The 24,653-nt window shown below is 43.4% G+C and overlaps 1 protein-coding gene across 3 annotated transcripts in view; it reads left to right on the forward strand.

Annotated features, from left to right (window-relative positions):
* Positions 1 to 24,653, forward strand: part of katnal2 (katanin p60 subunit A-like 2) — a 116,222-nt gene that overhangs the window by 11,929 nt on the left and 79,640 nt on the right. For 2 of the 3 annotated variants that reach the window (XM_073064034.1, XM_073064035.1), the window contains exons 3-4: positions 16,121 to 16,287; positions 23,650 to 23,692. In XM_073064034.1, coding sequence (XP_072920135.1) covers positions 16,121 to 16,287; positions 23,650 to 23,692 — 210 coding nt within the window. Of the gene's footprint in view, positions 1 to 16,120; positions 16,288 to 21,412; positions 21,616 to 23,649; positions 23,693 to 24,653 lie in introns of those variants that run through there. The other variant, XM_073064036.1, reaches the window with a different exon arrangement.

Below are 24,653 nucleotides of genomic sequence, written 5' to 3' on the forward strand. Positions count from 1 at the left end.
GGTCGCCGTTGTCACTCCGGTCCCCGTTGACACTCTGGTCCCCGTATGGAGAGCCGGGCGCGGTTGTCACTCTGGTCCCCGTATGGAGAGCCGGGCGCAGTGTCACTCTGGTCCCCGTATGGAGAGCCGGGCGCCGTTGTCACTCTGGTCCCCGTATGGAGAGCCGGTCGCCGTTGTCACTCTGGTCCCCGTGTGGAGAGCCGGGCGCCGTTGTCACTCTGGTCCCCGTGTGGAGAGCCGGTCGCCGTTGTCACTCTGGTCCCCGTGTGGAGAGCCGGGCGCCGCTGTCACTCGGGTCCCCGTGTGGAGAGCCGGGCGCCGCTGTCACTCGGGTCCCCGTGTGGAGAGCCGGTCGCCGCTGTCACTCGGGTCCCCGTGTGGAGAGCCGGTCGCCGCTGTCACTCGGGTCCCCGTGTGGAGAGCCGGTCGCCGCTGTCACTCGGGTCCCCGTGTGGAGAGCCGGTCGCCGCTGTCACTCGGGTCCCCGTGTGGAGAGCCGGTCGCCGCTGTCACTCGGGTCCCCGTGTGGAGAGCCGGTCGCCGCTGTCACTCGGGTCCCCGTGTGGAGAGCCGGTCGCCGCTGTCACTCCGGTCCCCGTGTGGAGAGCCGGGCGCCGCTGTCACTCCGGTCCCCGTGTGGAGAGCCGGGCGCCGCTGTCACTCCGGTCCCCGTGTGGAGAGCCGGGCGCCGCTGTCACTCCGGTCCCCGTGTGGAGAGCCGGGCGCCGTTGTCACTCCGGTCCCCGTGTGGAGAGCCGGTCGCCGCTGTCACTCCGGTCGCCGCTGTCACTCGGGTCCCCGTGTGGAGAGCCGGTCGCCGCTGTCACTCGGGTCCCCGTGTGGAGAGCCGGTCGCCGCTGTCACTCCGGTCGCCGTTGTCACTCCGGTCCCCGTGTGGAGAGCCGGTCGCCGTTGTCACTCCGGTCCCCGTGTGGAGAGCCGGTCGCCGCTGTCGCTCGGGTCCCCGTGTGGAGAGCCAGTCGCCGTTGTCACTCCGGTCCCCGTTGTCACTCTGATCCCCATGTGGAGAGCCGGTCCCCGCCATCGCTCCTGTCCCTGTGTGGAGAGCCGGTCGCCGTTGTCACTCCGGTCCCCGTGTGGAGAGCCGGGTGCTGTTGTCACTTTGGTCCCCGTGTGGAGAGCCGGGTGCTGTTGTCACTTTGGTCCCCGTGTGGAGAGCCTGGTGCTGTTGTCACTTTGGTCCCCGTGTGGAGAGCCGGGTGCTGTTGTCACTTTGGTCCCCGTGTGGAGAACCGGGTGCCGTTGTCGCTCGGGTCCCCGTGTGGGGAACCAGGCCCCGTTGTCACTCTGGTCCCCGTGTGGAGAGCCAGGCCCCGTTGTCGCTCGGGTCCCCGTGTGGAGAGCCAGGCCCCGTTGTCGCTCGGGTCCCCGTGTGGGGAGCCAGGCCCCGTTGTCACTCCGGTTGCCGCTGTCGCTCGGGTCCCCGTGTGGAGAGCCGGTCCCCGCTGTCACTCGGGTCCCTGTTATCACTCCCGTACCCATGTTGAAGGCCGGACATCGCTGTCCCTTTCGTTCGTATGTGGAAAGCCAGATGATGTCTGTTTGTTGGGCAATGATGATGAACAATAGTTACTTCTACATCATTACTCCATAAAATTTTGCCAAAGTTTTTTTATTGACTAAAGATATATAAAGGAGATGTGTGTTCACATATGGCTTGTGATCTTATTAAATTTTGAGACTTAATATACTGCCTGTGCTTCTTTTTTTATTATTTTAGTAGTTTAAGTTGACGTCTATGTCCCCTAGTCACCTACTCGTTGGCCACTGTCCAAAAGAGCCATGCATGAGAGTTGACAATCATACTAGTTTTATGATCTAGTGTCCTCTCAAATACCAACTCATCAACCTCTGTCTTTATAAATTGCCATTGGATCTGATAAAACTCTTTTAAAGATTTTATTACCAACGTTTCCTCTAATTATTTTGCAGCACATGGACCATTCCTTTGAACAGGAAATTTTTTACGTGGTCTGAAAACTGTGCAGCAGTTTAAATTCTTTTTTTGTAATACAAATACTATGAATATTTATACACCATATACAAGTTAGCTGATGACACCACTGTTGTGGGTTGTTTCAAAGGTGGTGATGAATCAGTATACAGGAGGGAGATTGAAAATTTAGCTGAGTGGTGTAATAGCATCAACCTCTCGCTCAGTGGCAATAAGACCAGAAGACATAGGAGCAGTATTAAGCCATTTGGCTCATCGAGCCTGCTCTGTCATTCCATCACGGCTGATCCTTTTTTCTGTTCCTCCGCCCTACTGCTCAGCCTTCTTCCCATAACCTTTGATGCCATGTCCAGTCAAGAACCGATCAAGTTCAGCCTCAAGTACACCCAGCGGCCTGGCATCAGTAGCTGCCTGTGGCAGTAACTTCCACAATTTCACCACCCTCTGGCTAAAGAAATTTCTCTGCATCTCTGTTTTAAATGGATGTCCCTCTGTCCTGAGGCTGTGCCCCCTTGTCCTAGACTCTCCCACCATTGTAAACATCCTTTCCACATCTACTCTGTCGAGGCCTTTCAACATTCAAAAGGTTTCAGTGAGATCCGCCCTCATCCTTCTGAATTCCAGTGAGTACAGACATAGAGCCATCAAATGTTCCTTGTATGCTAATCCTTTAATTCCCGGAATCATCCTTGTGAACCTCCTCTGGACCCTCTCCAATTCCAACACATCTTTTCTCAGATGAGGAGCCCAAACCTGTTCACAATACTCAAGGTGAGGCCTCACCAGTAACTTATAAAGTCTCAGCATCACATCTTTGCTCTTGTATTCTAGACCTCTTGAAATGAATGCTAACATTGCATTTGTCTTCCTCTCCGCCGACTCAACCTGCAAGTTAACCTCCAGGGTGTTCTGTACAAGGATTCCCAAGTCCCTCTGCATCTCAGATTCCTGGGTTTTCTCCCTGATTAGAAAATAGTTTGCACATTTATTTCTACTGCCACAGTGCATGACCATGCATTTTATATTTCATTTGCTACTTTCTTGCCCATTCTGCTATTCTGTCAAAAGTCCTTCTGCAGCCTACCTGTTTCCTCAACACTACCTGCCCCTCCACCAGTCTTCATATCATCTGCAAACTTGCAACAAAGCCATATATTCCATCATCTAAGTCATTGATATTCAGCATAAAAAGAAGTGGTCCCAACACTGACCCCTGTGGAACACCACTAGTCACTGGCAGCTAACCAGAAGATGATCCTTATATTCCCACTCGCTGCCTCCCACCAATCAGCCAATGCTCTAACCATACCAGTGACATTCCTGTAATGCCATGGACTCTCAGCTTGGTAAGCAGCCTCATGTGTGGCACCTTGTCAAAGGCCTTCTGAAAATCTATCTTTTTCCATCTTTTTATTAATATCAACATGATAAGATTAATACAGAGTTATTGGGATTACAGAATTAAAATGAACATAAAAGGATACACAAGCAATAAGTACAATATAGTTAAGTCTTCCCAAATCATGAATGATACAACTATCATATAAACAAAAAACCAAAAAAAACTAGGTATATCATGTTGAGAAAAAAAAGAGAAAAAGAGAAAAAAAATGATTGCCCTAAGAAAAACTAATCTAACAAACTAACCACTAACTAATAAAGAGAAAAAAAGGAAAAAAGGGAAGGAAAAAAAGGGCTGTTTATAGTATCTATAAAAAGACAAAGAATCATCAGTGTCCCCAACTCCGATCCTCTCAACATACATATAATCAAAACCGGAAAAACAAATAGGATTGGAACAGGGTCGAATTATATCATGTGAAAATATTGAATAAATGACCTCCAAGTCTTTTCAAATTTAATAGAAGGGTCATATATGACCCTTCTAATTTTTTCCAAATTTAGACATAACATAGTTTGAGAAAACCAATGAAATATGGTAGGGAGATTAATTTCTTTCCAATTCAACAAAATAGATCTTCTCGCCATTAATGTAAGGAATGCAATCATCCGACAAGCAGAAGAAGATAAATGAATTGACTCTATCATTGGTAAACCAAAGATTACAGTAATAGGATGAGGTTGTAAATCAATGTTCAATACCGTGGAAATAATATCGAAAATGTCTTTCCAATATTTTTTCAAAAGCGGACATGACCAAAACATATGAGTTAAAGGAGCTATCTCAGAATGACATCTGTCACATGTAGGATTTATATGGAAATAAAAACGAGCCAATTTATCCTTGGACATATGAGCCCTGTGCACAACTTTAAACTGTATCAATGAATGTTTAGCACATATAGAGGATAAATTAACTAATTGAAGAATTTTATCCCAATTCTCAATAGGGATAGTAAGGTTAAGTTCTCTTTCCCAATCATTTTTTATTTTATAAAAGGCCTCTGAATGTATTTTCATAATTATATTGTAAACATTTGATATTACACCTTTCTGAAAAGGATTTAGTTCTAACAATTTCTCCAAAATACCCGAAGAAACAAGATTTGGAAAGGTAGGAAGTACAGTGTTTAAAAAATTCCTAATCTGTAAATATCTAAAAAAAAAAATGAGATCTCGGCAAATTATATTTATTAGATAATTGTTCAAAAGACATAAAAGAATTATCCAAAAATAAATCAGAAAATCGTAGTATACCTTTAGCCTTCCAAGCTGAATAAGCTTGGTCCATAATAGAGGGATGAAAAAAGAAATTGGATACAATAGGAATTGCTAAAACAAACTGATTCAACCCAAGAAATTTCCGAAATTGAAACCATGTACGTAAAGTGTACTTAACTATCGGATTGTCAATTCATTTATGCAATTTAGAAAGAGCAAAGGGAAGAGAGGTCCCAAAAATAGAACCCAAAGAAAATCCTTGTACAGATTTAGTTTCCAGATTTATCTAATGAGGGCTAGGAGATAAATCCAGATCCCTTAACCAACAATTCAAATATCGAATATTAATTGCCCAATAATAAAATCTAAAATTAGGCAATGCCAATCCACCTTCCTTCTTTGACTTCTGTAAATATCTTTTACCCAATCTAGGATTTTTATTCTGCCATATATATGAGGAAATTTTTGAATCAACATTGTCAAAAAAGGATTTTGGAATAAAAATTGGTACCGCTTGAAATATATGTAAGAACTTGGTTAAAATAATCATCTTAATAGCATTAATCCGACCTATCAGAGATAAAGACAATGGTGACCATTTAGTGAACAAACATTTAATCTGATCAATTAAGGGTAAAAAATTAACCTTGAATAACTTATGATTTTTTGTAATTTTAATCCCCAAGTATATAAAGAAGTCATTAACTAATTTAAAAGATAAATTTCCATAAATTGGAACCTGTCTATTTAAGAGGAACAATTCACTCTTATTAAGATTCAATTTATACCCGGAAAAATTACTAAACTGAGCCAATAATGATATAACCGCAGGAATGGATTTCTCAGGATCAGAAATGTATAATAACAGATCATCTGCGTATAATGATAACTTATGTATATCTATCCCTCGAGTAATGCCAAAAATGTTAGGTGATTCTCTAATAGCAATTGCCAAAGGTTCCAGAGCAATATCAAATAATAATGGACTAAGAGGACAGCCTTGCCTGGTACCCTGAAATAAACGAAAAAAGGGAGATCTTTGATTATTAGTAAAAACCGAGGCTACTGGAGTATGATATATCAATTTAATCCAGGATATAGATGTCGGACTAAAATTAAACTTCTCAAGCACAGTAAATAAATATGGTCATTCAACTCTATCAAATGCTTTCTCCGCATCTAATGAAATGACACATTCTGAGGTACTGCGTGAAGGAGTATAGGCAATATTCAATAATCTCCTAATATTGAAAAAAGAATAATGATTTTTAATAAAACCAGTTTGATCCTCCGAGATAATTTGAGGTAATACCTTCTTCAGCCTGGTCACCAATAACTTAGAAAAGATCTTGGAATCTACATTCAATAGAGATATTGGTCTATAGCATGCACAGTCAGTAGGGTCTTTATCTTTTTTCAAAATTAAAGAAATGGAAGCTCTATAAAAAGATTGTGGTAGTTTACCTAGTCTAATTGCTTCTTCAAAAACCCTGCATAACCAAGGAGAAAGAGTAGAGGAAAAAAACTTTGAAAATTCCACTGTATACCCATCTGGACCTGGTGCTTTCCCAGAATTCATAGAGGAAATAACACCTTTAATTTCTGCATCCGTAATAGGAGTTTCTAATATTAAAAGTTCTTCAGATGATAATTTTGGAAAATTCAATTTCCCTAAAAAATCATGCATGGTATTATGATCATGAGGAAATTCAGAATGATACAGGGAGGTATAAAAATCTTGAAAAGATTTATTTATCTCATCATGATTAATTGTCAGTTCACCATTCTGTTGGTGAATCTTAATAATTTGATGTTTAACCAAAGCATTCTTCAATTGGTTAGCTAACAGTTTACCTGATTTATCACTATGTATATAAAAATCACTTCTGGTTTTCATTAATTGATTTTCAATTGAAGATGTAATTAACAAACTGTGTTCTATTTGAAGCTCAACCCTTTGTTTGTAAAGCTCCTTACTAGGAGCAATCGAATACTTGTTGTCAATTTCTTTAATCTCATCAACCAATAAAAGAGTTTTCTTCTTAATACATTTTCTCAAACAAACAGAATAGGAGATAATCTGTCCACGTATATATGCTTTAAAAGTGTCCTAAAGTGTTCCGCAGGAGATTTCATCCGTGGAATTAGTTGAAAAGAAGAAATCAATCTGTTCCTTTATGAATTTAATGAAATCCGGATCTTGTAGTTGTAACACTTACCCAACAGGCTGGTATATGTCTAGGGGAAAAGGAGATCCAACCACACACCAACCCACCTCCCGTACACGCAGGTGCTGTGAGAATCGCGTTTGTGCCTCGCGCCCGCCAACAGTATCAAACCCATAACAAATACCGGTATAAAATACACTTTAAAGAGTTTACTAAAATTAAAAGAGTATTAGGCAGTACTATATATATATATATATACATACAAGAAAAAAACAAAAGGCGCCAACTTATCAAAGTTCAGTCAGTTTAGTGCACTCGTTGGAACTCAACCAGCGAACCATTCGACTCCTCGGTGGTCTTCCCCTCCCGACTTCCTCATTTTCCACCTCGGACTCCCCGATGGTCTTCCGAGTGCACGTCCTCCTTCCTCGGCGTCTCCCTCCCGACTCCCCTTCACCCCCAAGCCCGCGCAACCCCTCCCCTAAGTTCCCAGCCTCACAAAACACAATAACATTCCCCATTGATTAACAAATGAATACAATTACCATATCAGCCATTCTAAAGCGAAACAACAGCGAGAGAAACATTTAACAGACAAAGAAACATTCCTACTCGTAACAAACCAAAGAAGCCCTTTTTAGTAACATACACAGGACATTGTACATTCTCTCCCCACCAGCAAATGTCATGCCCTCATGGCATTACTAGAGTTCCCCAAAGCTTCTTGCAACACACAAAACCCAACCCAGGTGCAGAAAGCAGTGACATAACTACCCAGAGCAGTAGAAATCACACTCGGTTCTCCTGGTACCACATATGTCAACCGCTCCGGGGGGCGCCTAATCCTCTGGGATCTCCATATCCCTTCTGCCCCACTGGGCTCCCTCTCCACCTGCGAACCCACTGTCTCGGACACCCCAGGTCTTCCTGACAGACCCTCACCCCCTTCCTCACGGGGGTCCTCCCTCACCTGAGATCTCTCCGGCTCACGCTCAGGCTCCACCCTCTCTCCCACCAATGTTGGCTGCCTCTCCATCTGACCCTCAAGACCTTCCCTCCTCTCACCCAATTCAGTATGGGAAGGGCCAGGAGCCTCCTCTCCTGGTACTGGAGCACCAGCGAATGGGAACAGGGGCCACTCATCTGAGTCATCCTCTTCCGAATCAGTAGCCATTTCCGGGCGAGGGACCCGTCCCCGCTCTTCAGCAGCGGGCTCTTCCCTTTCTCCGCGTCCTTGCAGAGTCCTTGTACTAGGCGTAACCTCCCACTCTGGCTCCGTATCCACCTGCACCGCTTGACCCAGCGGCAGCAGGTGATTCCGATGGAGTACCTCGATAGGCCCTTTCCCATCCTCAGGTTTCACCCGGTAAACTGACAGGTTCAGCATCTGGCTCTCTATTACATAGGGGCTGGCCGCCCATCGATCTGCCAACTTGTGCTTACCAGGGAGTCCCAAATTCCGTAAAAGGACCCGGTCGCCCGGCAATAATTGAACAAACTTCACCTTTCGATCATACCGCATCTTATTCCTCTGATTTTGTTTGGTAGCCGCTGCCTCGGCCAACTCGTATGCCCGCTGTAACTCCCTCTTCATGTCGGACACATACTTTAGATGGGACTTCCCGGGTAATTCACCCACTTCACCCCCAAATCTGCAGGGCGTCAAATGGGGTTACGGGCAAATGCTTTAGATATTGGTTGTAGAAAGACCGGTACAATAAGGTCACCTGCGATCCCGTATCCAGAACGGCTTTTGCGTAAACTCCCTCTATCCATAGACTCACACTGGCACTGGGTCCTACCAGCCCATCTGGAATAGAGGCGTGGGCACCCAGTGGTCCCCTGGCTGATCTCTGGGAACGTGTTCCTCCAGAGGCTCCAGTCCGTTCCCTCACTGAGCCTCTCCTAAGTTTCCCGACACCTCCCCCTTCTTAGTTGCAGGGGGGTTTGTCCTCCGCGGAACTCCTTGTCTCTCACAATCCCACCTAAAGTGTCCCTCCTCTCCACAGCTATAGCACACCCTCGGCCGCCCACAGTCCCGCCTGAAATGCCCCTCTTTCCCACAGTTAAAGCACACGCTGCCTGCCGCCCCTCCTCTCCCAGGACGACTCCCACTCCCAACCCATGGCACTGGTCGCCCCTGAGAGTGGGTACCTCCCCTGTCCCTCCCCTCCAGAGGGGGTTCTCTACCCCCCGGTGGGTTGTCATTCCTCCACCCAGCCACCACTTCCTGTATCGCTGAGGATCGCTCCCGTAGGCCCGCGCCCCTTTTTCGCCCCAACGCTCTCTCTTCCTCCCGCACCTCTCTAATCAGTGGCCCGAACGATGGAGGAGGGCCTTTCCTATAAGCCTGCCGGATAGTCCACACCACCTTGTCCTCCTCCAGAGAGCCACTGAATAACTGACTCATCCTCACGCTAGCCACGTCAGGCGCCTTCGGTATCCCCCGGCGCCGCAGCCCCGAGAGCATCCCCTCCATCCTAAATATGTACTCGGAGAGCTTTTCCCCTCTCCATTGTTCCAGGCATTGGAACTCTGCTAAAAGCAGCCAGGGTTCCCCTGACAACCCAAATGCTCCCTCCAAAACTTCTATACATTCCTCCACTGAGGCCCCAGACTTTTCAGCTTTCAACTCCCGGACTGTTTTGGCTGCTAAACCCCTCAAACTTCCCACCAATCGCTGCCTCTTTTCCTCCTCCGAGCCTGGCCACTCCTCTAACATCAAGGACGTATGCTCGATCCAGGTCTCATAGTCCACCTCCCCGTCCGGAGTAGGCTTGGCTCCGGAGAACACCCCCAGCTTCAGCCGTGGCCTCTCGGCCACTCCCACCAGGGAGTTAAGTGCGGCTGCCAGCTCTGAGGCTTCCCCACTACCTGGGGGGCGGGGCCTAGTCACGACTCCCTCCTCCTTCCTCCCTTTGCTAGTGCCTGCCACCTCTCTGGGGTTTTCCTCTAGCTCTAGCTCCTCCTCCGATGTCTCCTCCGCCTCATCCTCGGAGAAGGGGTGGAGCCCCCACAGCCCCTCCTCCCCCGGTACACTGACCGTCGCCGGCAGTTCCAACGTCCTGACGTCAGCACTCGTACTAACCAACACCCAGCTAGACTCCATCTCTTTACCACACCGTCTAGCTACCAATTCTACCTGCCCCATACCCTTCACCAAACTTAACCCCCGCACTACCGCGTCTCCCGAAACTCGAAAATCCACTCTGCTCACTACGCATGCGTACTGTACTCGTACACCTTCAAATTCGCACCAGCGAACAATCTTATCCCTGTCCATCTGCGCTCTGCTGCCTGCGCGATTCCACAGCCCCCTGACAATCCAATCCCGGGCGAGCACCCCACAAATGTAACACTTACCCAACAGGCTGGTATATGTCTAGGGGAAAAGGAGATCCAGCCACACACCAACCCACCTCCCGTACACGCAGGTACTGTGAGAATCGCGTTTATGCCTCGCGCCCGCCAACAGTATCAAACCCACAACAAATACCAGTATGAAATACACTTTAAAGAGTTTACTAAAATTAAAAGAGTATTAGGCAATACAATATATATATATATATACAAGAAAAAAACAAAAGGTGCCAACTTATCAAAGTTCAGTCAGTTTAGTGCACTCGTTGGAGCTCAACCAGCAAACCATTCGACTCCTCGGTGGTCTTCCCCTCCCGACTTCTTCGTCTTCCACCTCGGACTCCCCGGTGGTCTTCCGAGCGCACGTCCTCCTTCCTCGGCGTCTCCCTCCCGACTCCCCTTCACCCCCAAGCCCGCGCAACCCCTCCCCCAAGTTCCCAGTCTCACAAAACACAATAACATTCCCCATTGATTAACAAATGAATGCAATTACCATATCAGCCATTCTAAAGCGAAACAACGGCGAGAGAAACATTTAACAGACAAAGAAACATTCCTACTCGTAACAAACCAAAGAAGCCCTTTTTAGTAACATACACAGGACATTGTACATAGTAAGGTAGAATCAAATCGCCATTTCTTAGTACTAGGAGCTGTGTCCATTAATTTAATAGAAAGTTTCATTGGAGCATGATCAGAGATGGCTATAACATCATAATTACAACCAATTACAGATGGAATAAAACGAGAGTCAATGAAAAAGTAGTCAGTTCTCGAGTAAGAATGATAGACATGTGAGAAAAATGAAAACTCAATCTCCAAATATCAAAAATTCCAGTATCAGTCAAAAAAGAATTGATATAAGTGGCCGACTTATTTGGTAAAGTCTGAATGGATATAGATCTATCCAGCAAAGGATTTAAGCAACAATTGAAGTCACCACCCATTATTAACATATATTCATTTAGATTAGGTAGAGAAGTAAATAAAGACTTAAAGAAGTCAGGATAATTCACGTTTGGAGCGTAAACATTAACCATAGCAACCTTCTTATTAAAAAGTAACCCAGTAATTAACAAAAATCTACCATTCGGATCCGAAATAATATCGCGTTGAACAAATGTAATAGAGGAGTCAATAAAAATTGAAACTCCTTTTACTTTGGCATTCGAATTTGAATGGTACTGTTGACCCCTCCAAAACCTAAAAAAACGTTGATTGTCCTCTTTCCTCACATGAGTTTCTTGTGCAAAAATAATATGCGCTTTCAATCTTTGGAAAACTTTAAAAATCTTTTTCCATTTAATCGGATGGTTTAAGCCATTAGTATTCCAAGAGACAAAATGAATGGTCTGAGCCATATTTCTAAAATCAACCCTTTGGTATATAAAGAGTTAACCAAAGTATGAACTCATGCACTTGGAAGAGGAACAAAAATAAGTGGAGGAACCGGAAATGACGACACATCGGACATTTTAGTAGTTTGAAATCAGCCCAAATGAAAAAACTAGATAAACTAATAAAAAGACCAATAGAATTAGAAAGAAACCCTCCACCCACCACCCATGAAAAAGAGATCCTCCTGAGCTTAAAGGAGGCCAGGAAAAAGAAGCGTGACACTAAATCTACCCCCATGTCTCTAGAAGGCGACTCCAAATATATAAAGGAGAAAAAAAAATCCACCCAAAATCCTAAAAAGTAAATAACACTATGCTAAAACAGACTCCTTAATATAATTGCTAGTAAAAAGAAAACAAAAAGAATATGATCACTGGTAACTTATAAATTGGGCATTATAGGAAGAAGAAGACCAACAAAAATGGCGAAATCAAAAAAAAAGCAAGAAGTAGTTTAAAAAAGAAACCGCCATCTTAGTTACACAAAAAATGAAAAAAGATATATATCAAAATGTTAAAAAAATTCACCTTCAGAGAATTAATAATAATGACCAAAAAATAAAATACAATGGTTAAAGTAAGTAAATTTAAAAGATTAGTATGTCGATAAAGAAAAGCTTTAATAGGAATATAAAATGTAAAATAAACCTACACCAATAACCAGAAACAAAATCTGGTTTTGGAAACAAAAAATTATCTTGTAACAATCAAAACCAAACATTTATTAGAGACGTGAAACCGAAGCAGTAGGATAATTCTCATCCAGAAAGCTTCGAGCATCAGATGTGGAGAGAAAAACACGTCGTGGTGCATTCGAAGGCGAGATTCTAAGTTTCGCAGGGTATAAAAGCGCTGGTTTTAGGTTTTTCTCGTAACATTCAAACATCAAAGGTTTAAAAGTGAGCCGTGCCTTCATCACTTCTGGGCTAAAATCCTCCACAAGCCGGAATTGAAATTCTCGCAATTTAACTATCCCTAAACGATGAGCCAAACGAATAAGGTGCTCTTTAACATGCACATAGTGAAATCGAACAATTACAACAGGTGGTTTAGATGAAGAACTTGGTGATCGGAGCATAATTCTATGGGCACGATCAAGTAACGGAGGACTATCTGGGAAAACAGAAGGGAACGCATCCTTTAAAAGTTGAGCGAAATACTTTGAGGGGTCTCCTTGTTTGATACCTTCCCGGAGACCAAGTATGCGTAAGTTCTGTCTTCTAGATTGATTTTCAAAATCGACACTCCTGGCTTTAAGTATTTCCAACTGTTTAATCGCTAAAGATAATTTCTGCTCCAGATTCTCGATTTTCAAGTCTCACTTCCAAGCATCCTCTTGCAGAGTTGCGATTAAAGTTTGATGCTGTTTAACTTCATGACCAATCTTATCCAGAGAATCCTGGAAAGCCTTTAAATCTTCTTTGAAAGTTTGTCGTTGTTCTTCAAATTTTTCGTTTAAGAGCTCCAATAACGTATCATAAGTCAATTCAGTACGCTTAGGATCAGTCCTTTTTTTCTTTCCATTGCCATTAGAATCTTTCCCAGGGTCTCGCCCTTTAGATCTTAAAGCCATTTCTGTACTCATTTCTTCAAAATTCACAGTACACTCTTAGATAAGTCCAAGAAAGTAACAAGAATCTTCTGGTGTAGGTAAAAATAAGTTAAATAAGGGTGATCATAGGTTAAAAGGTTAATAGGTTAATAGGTTTAAGTCACCTGGACCTGATGGTGTACACCCCAGGATTCTGAAAGAGGTAATGATCTTTCAAGAATTGCTCGAATCAGTGAATGTTGAATAAACTCTTCTCAGATTTAGGGGCAGGTGTTGGTATCGATTATAACTGATGTTCCAATGACAAATTCTTTCATCTTATTCAGGGATGATGCCTGGGCATGTTGGGTCTCATGGTATTTATACCCCCATAGTCCATCCCTCCTGCTTGGTTAGTCCTCATCCAGTTAGGTTTCCACTCTCCCGTCCTGTTTAGAATTGAATTCCAGTTCTTACATGGAATAAGACCTTCACCTTATTTTAAAATTCTTTTCCTCTAGTTTTAATTCACCTAGTTTTACCAGGCAGTCCCAAAAGCCATTGGCATAGCACAGTAGTTTTGTGCCGTCAAAATCAATCCTATGGCCATTGCAAATGCAGTGTTCTTGTACTGCCGATTTCTCTGGGTAACCCAAACAGATGCATCTCCTGTGCTCTTTGATGTGAGCTTCCATCGTGCATCCCGTCTGGCCAATATAAGCTGCTCTGCATTCACAGGGAATCCTGTAAGTGCCAGCCGACCGGAGTGCCAGGTCAGCTTTGACCCGCAGAAGCTGTGACTTTAAGTGTCTATTTTAAAAGTTTCAAAGGTACATTTAATGTCAGAGAAATGTATACAATATGCATCCCGAAATTCTTTTTCTTCGCAACTATCCATGAAAACAGAGGTGTACCCCAAAGAATGAATGATAGTTAAATGTTAGAACCCCAAAGCTCCCCTCCTACGTGTAAACATCAGCGAAACAATGACTTTTCCCTTCCCGACCAGCAAAAAAAAGCATTGGCACCCTCCACCAAGCACCCAAGCGTGCAGCAAAGCATCAATAAAGACACAGACTTGCAGTACCCCAAAGACTACTCATTCACCAGGTATTCGACATACCACAGGCTCTCTCTCCCTTCCTAATAAAGGAAAATGAGATGTCTCCATTTCACAGCGAGAGGGGAGACGTAAAAAACAACTCGCTGGTTTACAATGTGGGTTTGAGAATGGTATTAATCCGGTATTTCTTCAGGATCTTGGCTATCCTTCCAGAAACTGTGGAAATGTTGGGAAGGCAGGGGTAGCGATGGGTTCCTCCTCATTGTTAGGCTTCTTGGTTTCTCTGTCAGCCCTTTAATGGGCCCAATTGATTTCCTTCACCTTGTAGCCAGTCTGTAGGAATGTTGTGCATAATTGTCTTTTTTCCTCAGGGCGTCTCTCCTTGTTCAAAATAGTTTCCGCATGATTAATCAAAGCAGAAAGAACACTCTACATGGGGAGGTGTGATGGTGACTGTTATTGTTGAGGTACAAGTCCATGTGAGTGGGTCTCCAATAGACACCATGTCTGAGGGTACCATCCGGTTTCCATCCTATTAGAATATACAGAAATGGGAGGCAACCATTTTTATAGATCCTTTTTCATTATTTATTTGGATTTTCAAAAGGCCTTTGATAAGATGCCGCACATGAGGCTGCTTAACAAGATAAAGTACCCATGGTATTACAGGAAAGATACTGGCATGGATAGAATTTTGGCTGATTGGCAAGAGACTAAAGAGTGGGGATAAAGGGGGCTTTTTCTGGTTGGCTCCCGGTGATTAGTGGTTTTCCACAGGGGTCACTGCTGGGGCCCCTTCTTGTCCCGTTTTACGTCAATGATTTGGATGATGGAATTGTCAGCTTTGTGGCCAAGATCAGTGGAGGGGCAGTTAGTGTTGAGGAAGCAGGGTGTCTGCAGTGAGACTTGGACAGATTGGGAGAATGGGCAAAGAAGTGGCAGATTCTGTGAAGGAGAGTGTATGTTGGAAGGAATAAAGGCATAGACTATTTTCTAAACAGGAGAAAATTTAAAAAATCAGAGATGCAAAGGGACTAGGGAGTCCTCATGCAGGATTCCATATAGGTTAACTTGCAGGTTGAGTTGGTGGTTAGGAAGGCAAATACAATGTTAGCATTCATTTCAAGCAAACTAGAATATAAAAACAAGGATGTGATGCCAAGGCTTTATAAGGCATTGGTCAGACTGCATTTGGAATATTGTGAGCAGATTTGGGTCTCGTATCTAAGAAATTATGTGCTGGCATTGGAGAGGGTCCAGAGGAGGTTCACCAGAACGATTCCAGCAAAGAAAGGGTTAACATGAAGAGCTTTTGATGGCCCTGGGCCTGTACTTGTTGAAGTTTAGAAGAATGAGGGGGGATCTCATTGAAATCTATCAAATGTTGAAAGGCCTCAACAGAGTGGATGTGGAGAGGATGTTTCTTGCAGTGGGGGAGTCTAGGTCCAGAAGGCAGAGCTTCAGAATAGAGGGACATCCATTTAGAACAGATGAGGAGGAATTTCTATAGATGGCGGGAAGTAAATCTGTGGAATATTGCATAGATGGCTCTGGAGATTAGGTGTATTTAAGGCAAAGATTGGTAGGTACTTGATTAGTCAGGGCATGAAAGGTCACAGGTAGAAGGCAAGAGAATGGGGTTGAGAGGGAAATTGGATCAGTCATTATGAAATGGCGGAGCAGACTCGATTGGCCGAATGGCCTAACTGTGATGATTTAAGGGTAACCTGAGAGGGGACCACCTTCTATCATAGGGCAATGTGGGTGTGAAATGAATTGCTAGTGGAAACGATGGATACGGTTTCAATTTCAACATTTCATTGGGAGCAGTGTGATCACTTGAGTCAAGTATGATGTTCTCCTAAGGGGTTGTCTGTTGGTGGGTCCTCTGGCTTATCTGGGATCCAGTTTGGGAGTTGAGTAGTGTTTTTGCTATGTTTTATCTATGTTTGAATTGTACAGTTAAGACAAAATGAAAAATTTCCCCTCTCTCTAAATTAATAGTTACATAGATACAGCAAATTCTCTGGAACAAGAAACCAATCTTGGTCTGCGACGATTTGAAGTTTGTGATAATATTGATCTGCAAACGATTTTAATGGAGTATGAAAGTTACTATTATGTCAAGTTTCAGCGGTATCCAAAGTTAACGAAAAAGTTACCTGATGATGGTAAGTAAAGCATGGATTTTGCCAAAATATTAACAACTTATTGCAATAGTCAATATTCTGTATTTTGCTGTGAGAAGGGAAAATTCAGGAAGTTTGCTGTTTTACAAACTCAGCAGTCCATCACCGGTAGAGCCCACTAAACCATTGATCATACCTATTCAGATCGTTGTTGCAGGAAAGCAGTGGCAATCTTCAAGGACCCCCATCACCCAGGTCATGCTCTCGTTTCATTGCTATCACATAGGAGATTAGTGGGCAAAATTAGGGCACATGGTATTGGGGGCAGAGTACTGACATGGGTTGAAAATTGGCTGGCTGACAGGAAACAAAGAGTAGTGATTAACGGGTCCCTTTCGGAATGGCAGGCTGTGACCAGTGGGGTACCGCAAGGTTCGGTGCTGGGACCGCAGCTGTTTACAATATACATTAATGATTTAGATGAAGGGATTAAAAGTAACATTAGCAAATTTGCTGATGACACAAAGCTGGGTGGCAGTGTGAAATGTCAGGAGGATGTTATGAGAATGCAGGGTGACTTGGACAGGTTGGGTGAGTGGGCAAATGTATGGCAGATGCAGTTTAATGTGGATAAATGTGAGGTTATCCACTTTGGTGGCAAGAACAGGAAGGCAGATTACTATCTAAATGGAGTCAAGTTAGGAAAAGGGGAAGTACAACGAGATCTAGGTGTTCTTGTACATCAGTCAATGAAAGCAAGCATGCAGGTACAGCAGGCAGTGAAGAAAGCTAATGGCATGCTGGCTTTTATAACAAGAGGAATTGAGTATAGGAGTAAAGAGGTCCTTCTGCAGCTGTACAGGGCCCTGGTGAGACCCCACCTGGAGTATTGTGTGCAGTTTTGGTCTCCAACTTTGAGGAAGGACATTCTTGCTATTGAGGGAGTAAAGCATAGGTTCACATGGTTAATTCCCAGAATGGCAGGACTGTCATATGTTGAAAGATTGGAGCGACTGGGCTTGTATACACTGGAATTTAGAAGGATGAGAGGGGATCTGATTGAAACATATAAGATTATTAAGGGATTGGACACACTGGAGGCAGGAAGCATGTTCCCGCTGATGGGTGAGTCCAGAACTAGAGGCCACAGTTTAAGAATAAGGGGTAGGCTATTTAGAACAGAGATGCGGAAAAACTTTTTCACCCAGAGAGTGGTGGATATGTGGAATGCTCTGCCCCAGAAGGCAGTGGAGGCCAAGCCTCTGGATGCATTCAAGAGAGAGTTAGATAGAGCTCTTATAGATAGCGGGGTCAAGGGATATGGGAAGAGGGCAGGAACGGGGTACTGATTGTGTATGATCAGCCATGATCACAGTGAATGGTGGTGCTGGCTAGATGGGCCGAATGGCTTACTCCTGCACCTACTGTCTATTGTTTATTAGGAAGAAGGTGCAGGAGCCTCAGGACTCACATTACCAGGTTCAGGAACAGTAATGACCTTCCAACCATCAGGCTCTTGAATCAGAGGGGATAACTTCTCTCAACTTCACTTGCTCCATCACTAAACTGTTCCCACAAAGTATGGACTCATTTCAAGGATTCTTCATCTCATGTTCTCAACATTTATTGCTTATTTATTAATTATTATTATGATTATTATTTATTTTTTCCTTTCTTTTTTATTTGTACAGTTTGTTGTTGTTTGCACACTAATTGTCCTTCCTGAGTATGCTGTCTTTCATTGATGGAGTTATGGTTATTGGATTTATTGAGTATGCGTGCAAGAAAATGAATTTCAGGGTTGTATCTAGTGATGTATATGTTTAGTGGTTCAATTTAATATCAGAGAATGTATACAGTGTACAACCTGAAATTCTTTCTCTTCGCTGACATCCATGAAACAGAAGGAAAAATCCCTAAGTATGAATGACAGAAAACGTTAGAACCCCAAAGCCCCTTCTATCCCCTCCCACGCACAAGCAGTAGAAAAAGCATCAACCTTCACCACCCCCGACTCCAGCAAAAGCTGGGAGGTGATAGGTGGAAGAGGTAACGGGCTGAAGAGGAAGGAATCTGACAGGGGAGGAAAGTGGACCATGGGAGAAAGGGAAGCAGGAGGGTTACCAGAGGGAGGTGATGGGCAGGTGAGGAGAAGAGAAGGGGAGAGAGGGAGCCGAAATGGGGAATAGAAAAAGAGAGAAGAGGAGATGTGAGAAATTACTGGAATTTGGAGAAATCAATGTTCATACTATCAGATTGGAAGCTAACCAGACAGAATATGAGGTGTTGCTCCTGAACCTGAGAGTGGACTCATTGTGGCAATAGTTGGGTACAAAGTACAAACTGGTAAGTGATAGGTGAGACGAGGTGAGTGGCTGAGGGAAAGGGGATGAACTAAGAAGCTAGGAGGTGATAGGTGGAAAAGGTAAAGGGCTCTAAAAAGAAAAATCTGATACGAGAGGATAATGGACCATGGGAGAAAGAGAAAGAGGAGGGGGGCCAGGAGGAGGTGATATATAGGTGAGCAGAAGACATGAGAGGCCAGAGTAAAGAAACAGAAGGAGGAAGGTGGAGGGGAAAAGAAAAAAACAAAAATGTTACCGTTCCCACCCACTTGGCTTCACCTATCACCTTCTACCTTGGCCTCCTTCCCCTTGCCCCACTTTTATATTCTGGCATTTTCAGCCCAAAATATTGGCTACTTTTTAAATTTCCATAGGTGCTGCCTGACCTCCTGAGTTTTCCCAGTATTTTGTGTGTGTTGCTCTGGATTTCCACATCTGCCAAATTTCTTGTTTTTACCTTTGTTTGTGCCTTTTTTCACTATTCATGCAGATGTCAGCAAATAGGATTCCTAAACCTTTAGAGTTTATAAAACTCTAGTTGGCCCATTATAGAAGGAATGTTGAGGCTTTGGAGACAGTGCAGAGGAGGTTTACCAGGAAGCTGCCTGGATTAGAGGGCATGTGTTATAATGAGAGGTTGGATAAACTTGGGTTGTTTTCTCCAGAGCAGCGGAGGGAGAGGGGAGATCTGATAGAAGTTTATAACATTATGAGAGGCATAGATAGAGTAAACAGACAGTATCTTTTTCCCAGAGTTGGTATGTGTAATACCAGAGGGCATGCATTTAAGGTGAAAGGGGGTAAAAGGAGATATGAACAGTTTCATATTACAGATATCTCTGTTTCCAGTAAGATGAATTTTGAAGCAAACTAGTGATCTCATTGGAAAAAGTAACTGATAATTCTTTGCATCTTCCTGCAATATAGAACAGTATAGCATAGAAAGCATAAGGTTGAGATAATAGGTGATTTTTAACTTGCCACATATTGATTGAAGCTCCCATACTGTAAAAGGGCTAGATGGTATAGAGATTGTCAACTGTGCTCAGGAAAGTTTCCTTAATCGGTATATAGAGAGAGTATGATGCTAAATTTCCTATTAGAGAATGAGACAGGTCAGGTGAGAGAAGTTTATATAGGGGAACACTTTGCATCTAATGATCATAATGCCATTAGTTTCAAGGTAATTATGGAAAAGGATAGGTCTGGACCTCAGGTTGAGATTCTAAATTGAAGAAAGGCCAATTTTGATGATATCTAAAAGGATCTGGCAAGTGTGGATTGGGGCAGGCTGTTTTCTGACAATGGCGCGTTTGGTATGTGGGACCCCTTCAAAAGTGAAATTTTGAGAGTACTGAGTTTGCACATTCTTATCAGAATAAATGGTAAGGATAACAGGTTTAGGAAATGTTGATTTTAAGAGCTATTGTGGCCCTGGTTAAGAAAGGAGGTGTAGGCAGGTAGGAACAAATGAGGTGCTTGAAAGAATAAGAAATGCAAGCGAACACTTGAAATCAGGAGGGCTAAAAGAATGCATGAGCTTGCTCTAGCAGACAAGGTGAAGGAGAATCCTAAGGTCCTTAATGGATATATTGAAAGTAAAAGTATTGCAAGGGACAAAATTGGACCTTTGGAAGGTCAGAGTGGTTGTCTATGCATGGAGCCAAAAGAGATGAGGAAGATCTTAAATGGATTTTTTGCATCTGTGTTTACTCTGGGGATGGATACAGAATCTACAGATGTGAGGCAAAGCAGCAGTGTGGTCATGGACCCTATACAGAATACAGAGGAGGAGGTGTTCGCTGTCTGGAGACAAATTAGGGTGGATAAATCCCAAGGGCCTGACAGTGTGTTCCCTCACACCCTGTGGGAGGCTAGTGCAGAAATTGCAGGGGCCTGAGCAGAGATATTTAAATCATCCTTAGCGTCAAATAAGGCGCCAGAGGATTGGAGTATAGCTAATGTTGTTCTGCTGTTTAGGAAATGCTGTAACAATATGCTAGGATATTATAGGCTGGTGAGCCTAATATCAGTAATGGGAAAGTCATTGGAAGGTGGGACCAGATATATAAATATTTGCACAGACAGGGACTAACTAGGAATAATCAACATGGCCTCATATGTGGTAAGTAAGTCATGTCCAATCAATCTTAAGAGAGTTTTTTCAAGAAAGGTATATGAAATGATGAGAGGCATTGATCGTTTAGATAGCCAGAGGCTTTTTCCCAGGGCTGAAATGGCCAACATGAGAGGGCAGTTTTAAGGTGCTTGGAAGTAGATACAGAGGGGATGTCAGAGGTAAGTTTTGTACACAGCGAGTGGTGAGTGCGTGGAATGCACTGCCGGTGACGGCGGATACAATAGGATCTTTTAAGAGACTCTTAGATAGGTATATGGAGCCTAGAAATGTAGAGGGATATGCAGTAGGGAAATTCTAGGCAGTTTCTAGAGTAGGTTACATGGTTGGCACAACATTGTGGGCCAAAGGGCCTTAAAGTGCTGTAGATTTTTATGTTCTATGTATCAGGAAAGTTCGATCGTTCAAATGCAATTGTCATTCAACCATACATGAATGCCCATGAATACAGCCAAATGAAACAGCATTCCTCTGGGGCCAAGGTACAAAACATAGTGGATATTGTTTGCATGGACTTTAGTAAGGCATCTGACAAGGTCCCGCTTGAGAGGTTGGTCAAGAAGGTTCAGTTGCTTTGCATTCAAAATGAAGTGGTAGATTGGATTAGACCGGCTTTGTGTGAGAAGCCAGTGAGTGGTAGTAGATGTTTGCCTCTCTGACTGGAGGCCTGTGACCACTGGTGTTACACAAGGATTGGTGCTGGGTCCTTTGTTGTTTGTCATCTATATCAATGATCTGGATGATAATGTGGTTAACTGGATCAGCAAACTTGCAGATGACACAAAGATTGGGGGTGTAGTGGACAGCAAGAAAGACTATCAGAACGTGCTGCGGGGTCTGAACCTGCTGGTGAAATGGGCTGAAAAATGGCAATGGAATTTAATGCAGGTATGTATGAGGTGTGGCGCAGTGGGAGGACAAACCAGAGTAGGTCTTACACAGTGAGTGGGAGGGCACTAAGGAGTGTGGTAGAACAAAGGGACTTGGGAATACAGATCTGTAATTCGTTGAAGGCGGCATAACAGGTAGATACCTTGGCCTTCATAAATCAATGTACTGCGTACAGGAGTTATGTTGAAGTTGTATAAGATGTTGGTGAGGCCTAATTTGGAGTATTGTGAGCAGTTTTGGTCACCTACCTACAGGAAAGATGCAAACAAGGTTGAAAAAGTGCAGAGAAAATTTACAAGAATGTTGCTGGGACTTGAGAACCTTAATTGTAAGGAAAGATTGAAAAGCTTAGGACTTTATTCCCTAGAATGTACAGTAGAAGATTGAAAGGAGATTTGATAGAGGTATGCAAAATTATGAGGGGTATAGATAGGTTAAATGCAAGCAGGCTTTTTTCACTGAAGTTGGCTGAAACTAAAACTAGAGGTCATAGGCTAAGGGTGAAAGGTAAAACGTTCGAGGGAAACATGAGGGGGGACTTCACTCAGGGTGGGGAGTGTGGATGAATTGCTAGTGGAAGTGGGTTCAATTTCAACATTTAAGAAAAGTTTGCATATGGATGGAAGGGGTGTGGAGGGCTATGTTTCGGGTGCAGGTACTGGGCAGGTAATGGTCAGCAGGGATTAGATGGGACAAAGGGCCTGGTCTGTGCTGTATTGTTGTATGACTCTATAACTCTTCGAACAGGCCCAATGGCCTAACTGTGCCAAACTAAATAAATTAGCAATTAAACTAAACTAATTCCTTCTGCCTACACAGTGTTCCTATCTCAACATTTTCCTTATGTTCATGTGCCTATCTAAATGTGTCTTAAAAGAGTCTGCCGTATCTGCCTCTACCAGCACCCCTGGGTATTCCAGGTGCCTTCCACTTTCTGTTTGGAAAAAAAAAACTTGCCCCTCATATCTCATTTGAAGGTATCCCCTCTCACCTTAAATGATATTAGACATTTCAACCCAGGGAAAAAGATATTGTCTGTCTACTCTATCAATGCCTCTCGTAATCTTATAAACCTCTATTAGATCTGCCTTCAGCCTTCATCACTCGAGAGAAAACACCTCAAGTTTGTCCAACCTCATTATATCACTTTCCTTCTGATCCCGGCAACATCCTAGTAAACTTCTTCGGCATCCTGTCCAAAGCCTCGACAACCTTCCAATAAAGGGGTATCCAGAACAGTATGCAATTCTTAGGATGTAGCTTAACTAGAGGTTTATAAAGCTGCAACATAACTTCCTGACTTGAATTCAATGGCTTGAATAGGTCAGGATGTCAAAGGTTATGGAGAATGGGGTTGAGATAGATAATAAATCAGCCATGATGGAATGGCAGACCAGACTGGATGGGCTGAATGGCTCAACTTTGCTGCTATGTCTAATGGACGTACCAATACTCGGGGTGGAAATGTCAAATAATTGTAGATGTAGGTTTAATGTGAGAAGGGAATAGTTTGAAAGAGTTTTGCAAGGTAAATTTTATTTTCATGGAGAGTGGTCGTTAACTTGGATTGTGCTGCCAGGGGAAAGGTCGAAGCGATTTAGGAGACTCTTACACAGAGACATGGATAGCATGGAATAAAGAGATACAGAGCATGTGCAGACAGATGGAATTTGTTTCATTTAATATGGAACCTTTCTTAAACATCGACAGTTTATTTATTTCCATAGATGCTGCCTGACCCCTACTGAGTTTCTCCAGCATTGTGTGTGTATGTGTGTGTGTATGTGTGTGTGTGTTGCTCAGACATGGTAACTTTCCAGTTTCTTTGTTCTATAAAGTGGCTTTGGAAGCATTGACCTGGGCCACTGTAACTTTGGCATAAAGCTAGCCAGAGGAGGAAAGACATTTCTGTCATTTTTATATGCAGAGGTAACAGAGTCACTGTTTGCATGAAACATACAAAGCTAAGGTGAAAATAGACTAATGGAATAATTTATGGTATCGGCTTACTTCATTTATTTGCTTTTATAGAAAATGCAAAATTACAGCCGCGAAGTGGAGGAAAACTAAAAAGGTAATTTAAAAAAACACAAGATAGCATCAAGAAGCTTTGTGTGGAATGTCATGACAAAGTCTGCCTTTTTGAGAAATTGTTGCCATGTAGCTCTTTTGTGTGTAGTAGGATGGATATTTCTACAGGACCTCCCAAAACTGCCACCTCTACCACTGGAGAGGCAAGAATAACGGACATGTGGAATGATCACAAACAGGCATGTTCCCATTATGTGATATGGCATTTTGATGTGTACAGTGGATTCCAGTTAATTGGGACACATCAGGACTAGTAAATTTTAGCCCAATTAAGCAGTTGCCCCAATTAGCCAAAATTTCATGGAAATTTTGCTTGGAAGTTGGTGGAGAAGATCTTGAGAGTCAGGATTTATGAACATTTGGAGAGGCATAATATGATTAGGAATTGTCAGCATGGTTTTGTCAAAGACAGATCGTGCCTTACGAGCCTGATCAAATTCTTTGAGGATGTGACTGAACATATTGATGAAGGTAGAGCAGTAGATGCAGTGTATATGGATTTCTGCAGGGCATTTGATAAGGTACCCATGCAAGGCTTATTGAGAAAGTAAGGAAGCATGGGATCCAGGGGAACATTGCTTTGTGGATTCAGAATTGACTTGCTCACAGAAGGCAAAGAGTGTTTGTAGACGGGTCATATTCTGCATGGAGGTCAGTCACCAGTGGTGTGCCTCAGGGATCAGTTCTGGGACCCCTTCTGTTTGTGATTTTTATATATGATCTGGATGAGGAAGTGGTTGGATGGGTAGTAAATGTACTGATGAAACAAAGGTTGGGGATGTTGTGGATAGTGTGGAGGGCTGCAGAGATTATAGCTGGACATCGATAGGATGCAAAACTGGGCTGAGAAGTGGCAGATGGAGTTCAACCCAGATAAGTATGAGGTGGTTCATTTTGGTAGATCAAATATGATGGCAGAATATAGCATTAATGGTAAGACTCTT

This window comes from Hemitrygon akajei, chromosome 13 (assembly GCF_048418815.1).
Source record: "Hemitrygon akajei chromosome 13, sHemAka1.3, whole genome shotgun sequence".
In the NCBI taxonomy this organism is placed as follows: Eukaryota; Metazoa; Chordata; class Chondrichthyes; order Myliobatiformes; family Dasyatidae; genus Hemitrygon; species Hemitrygon akajei.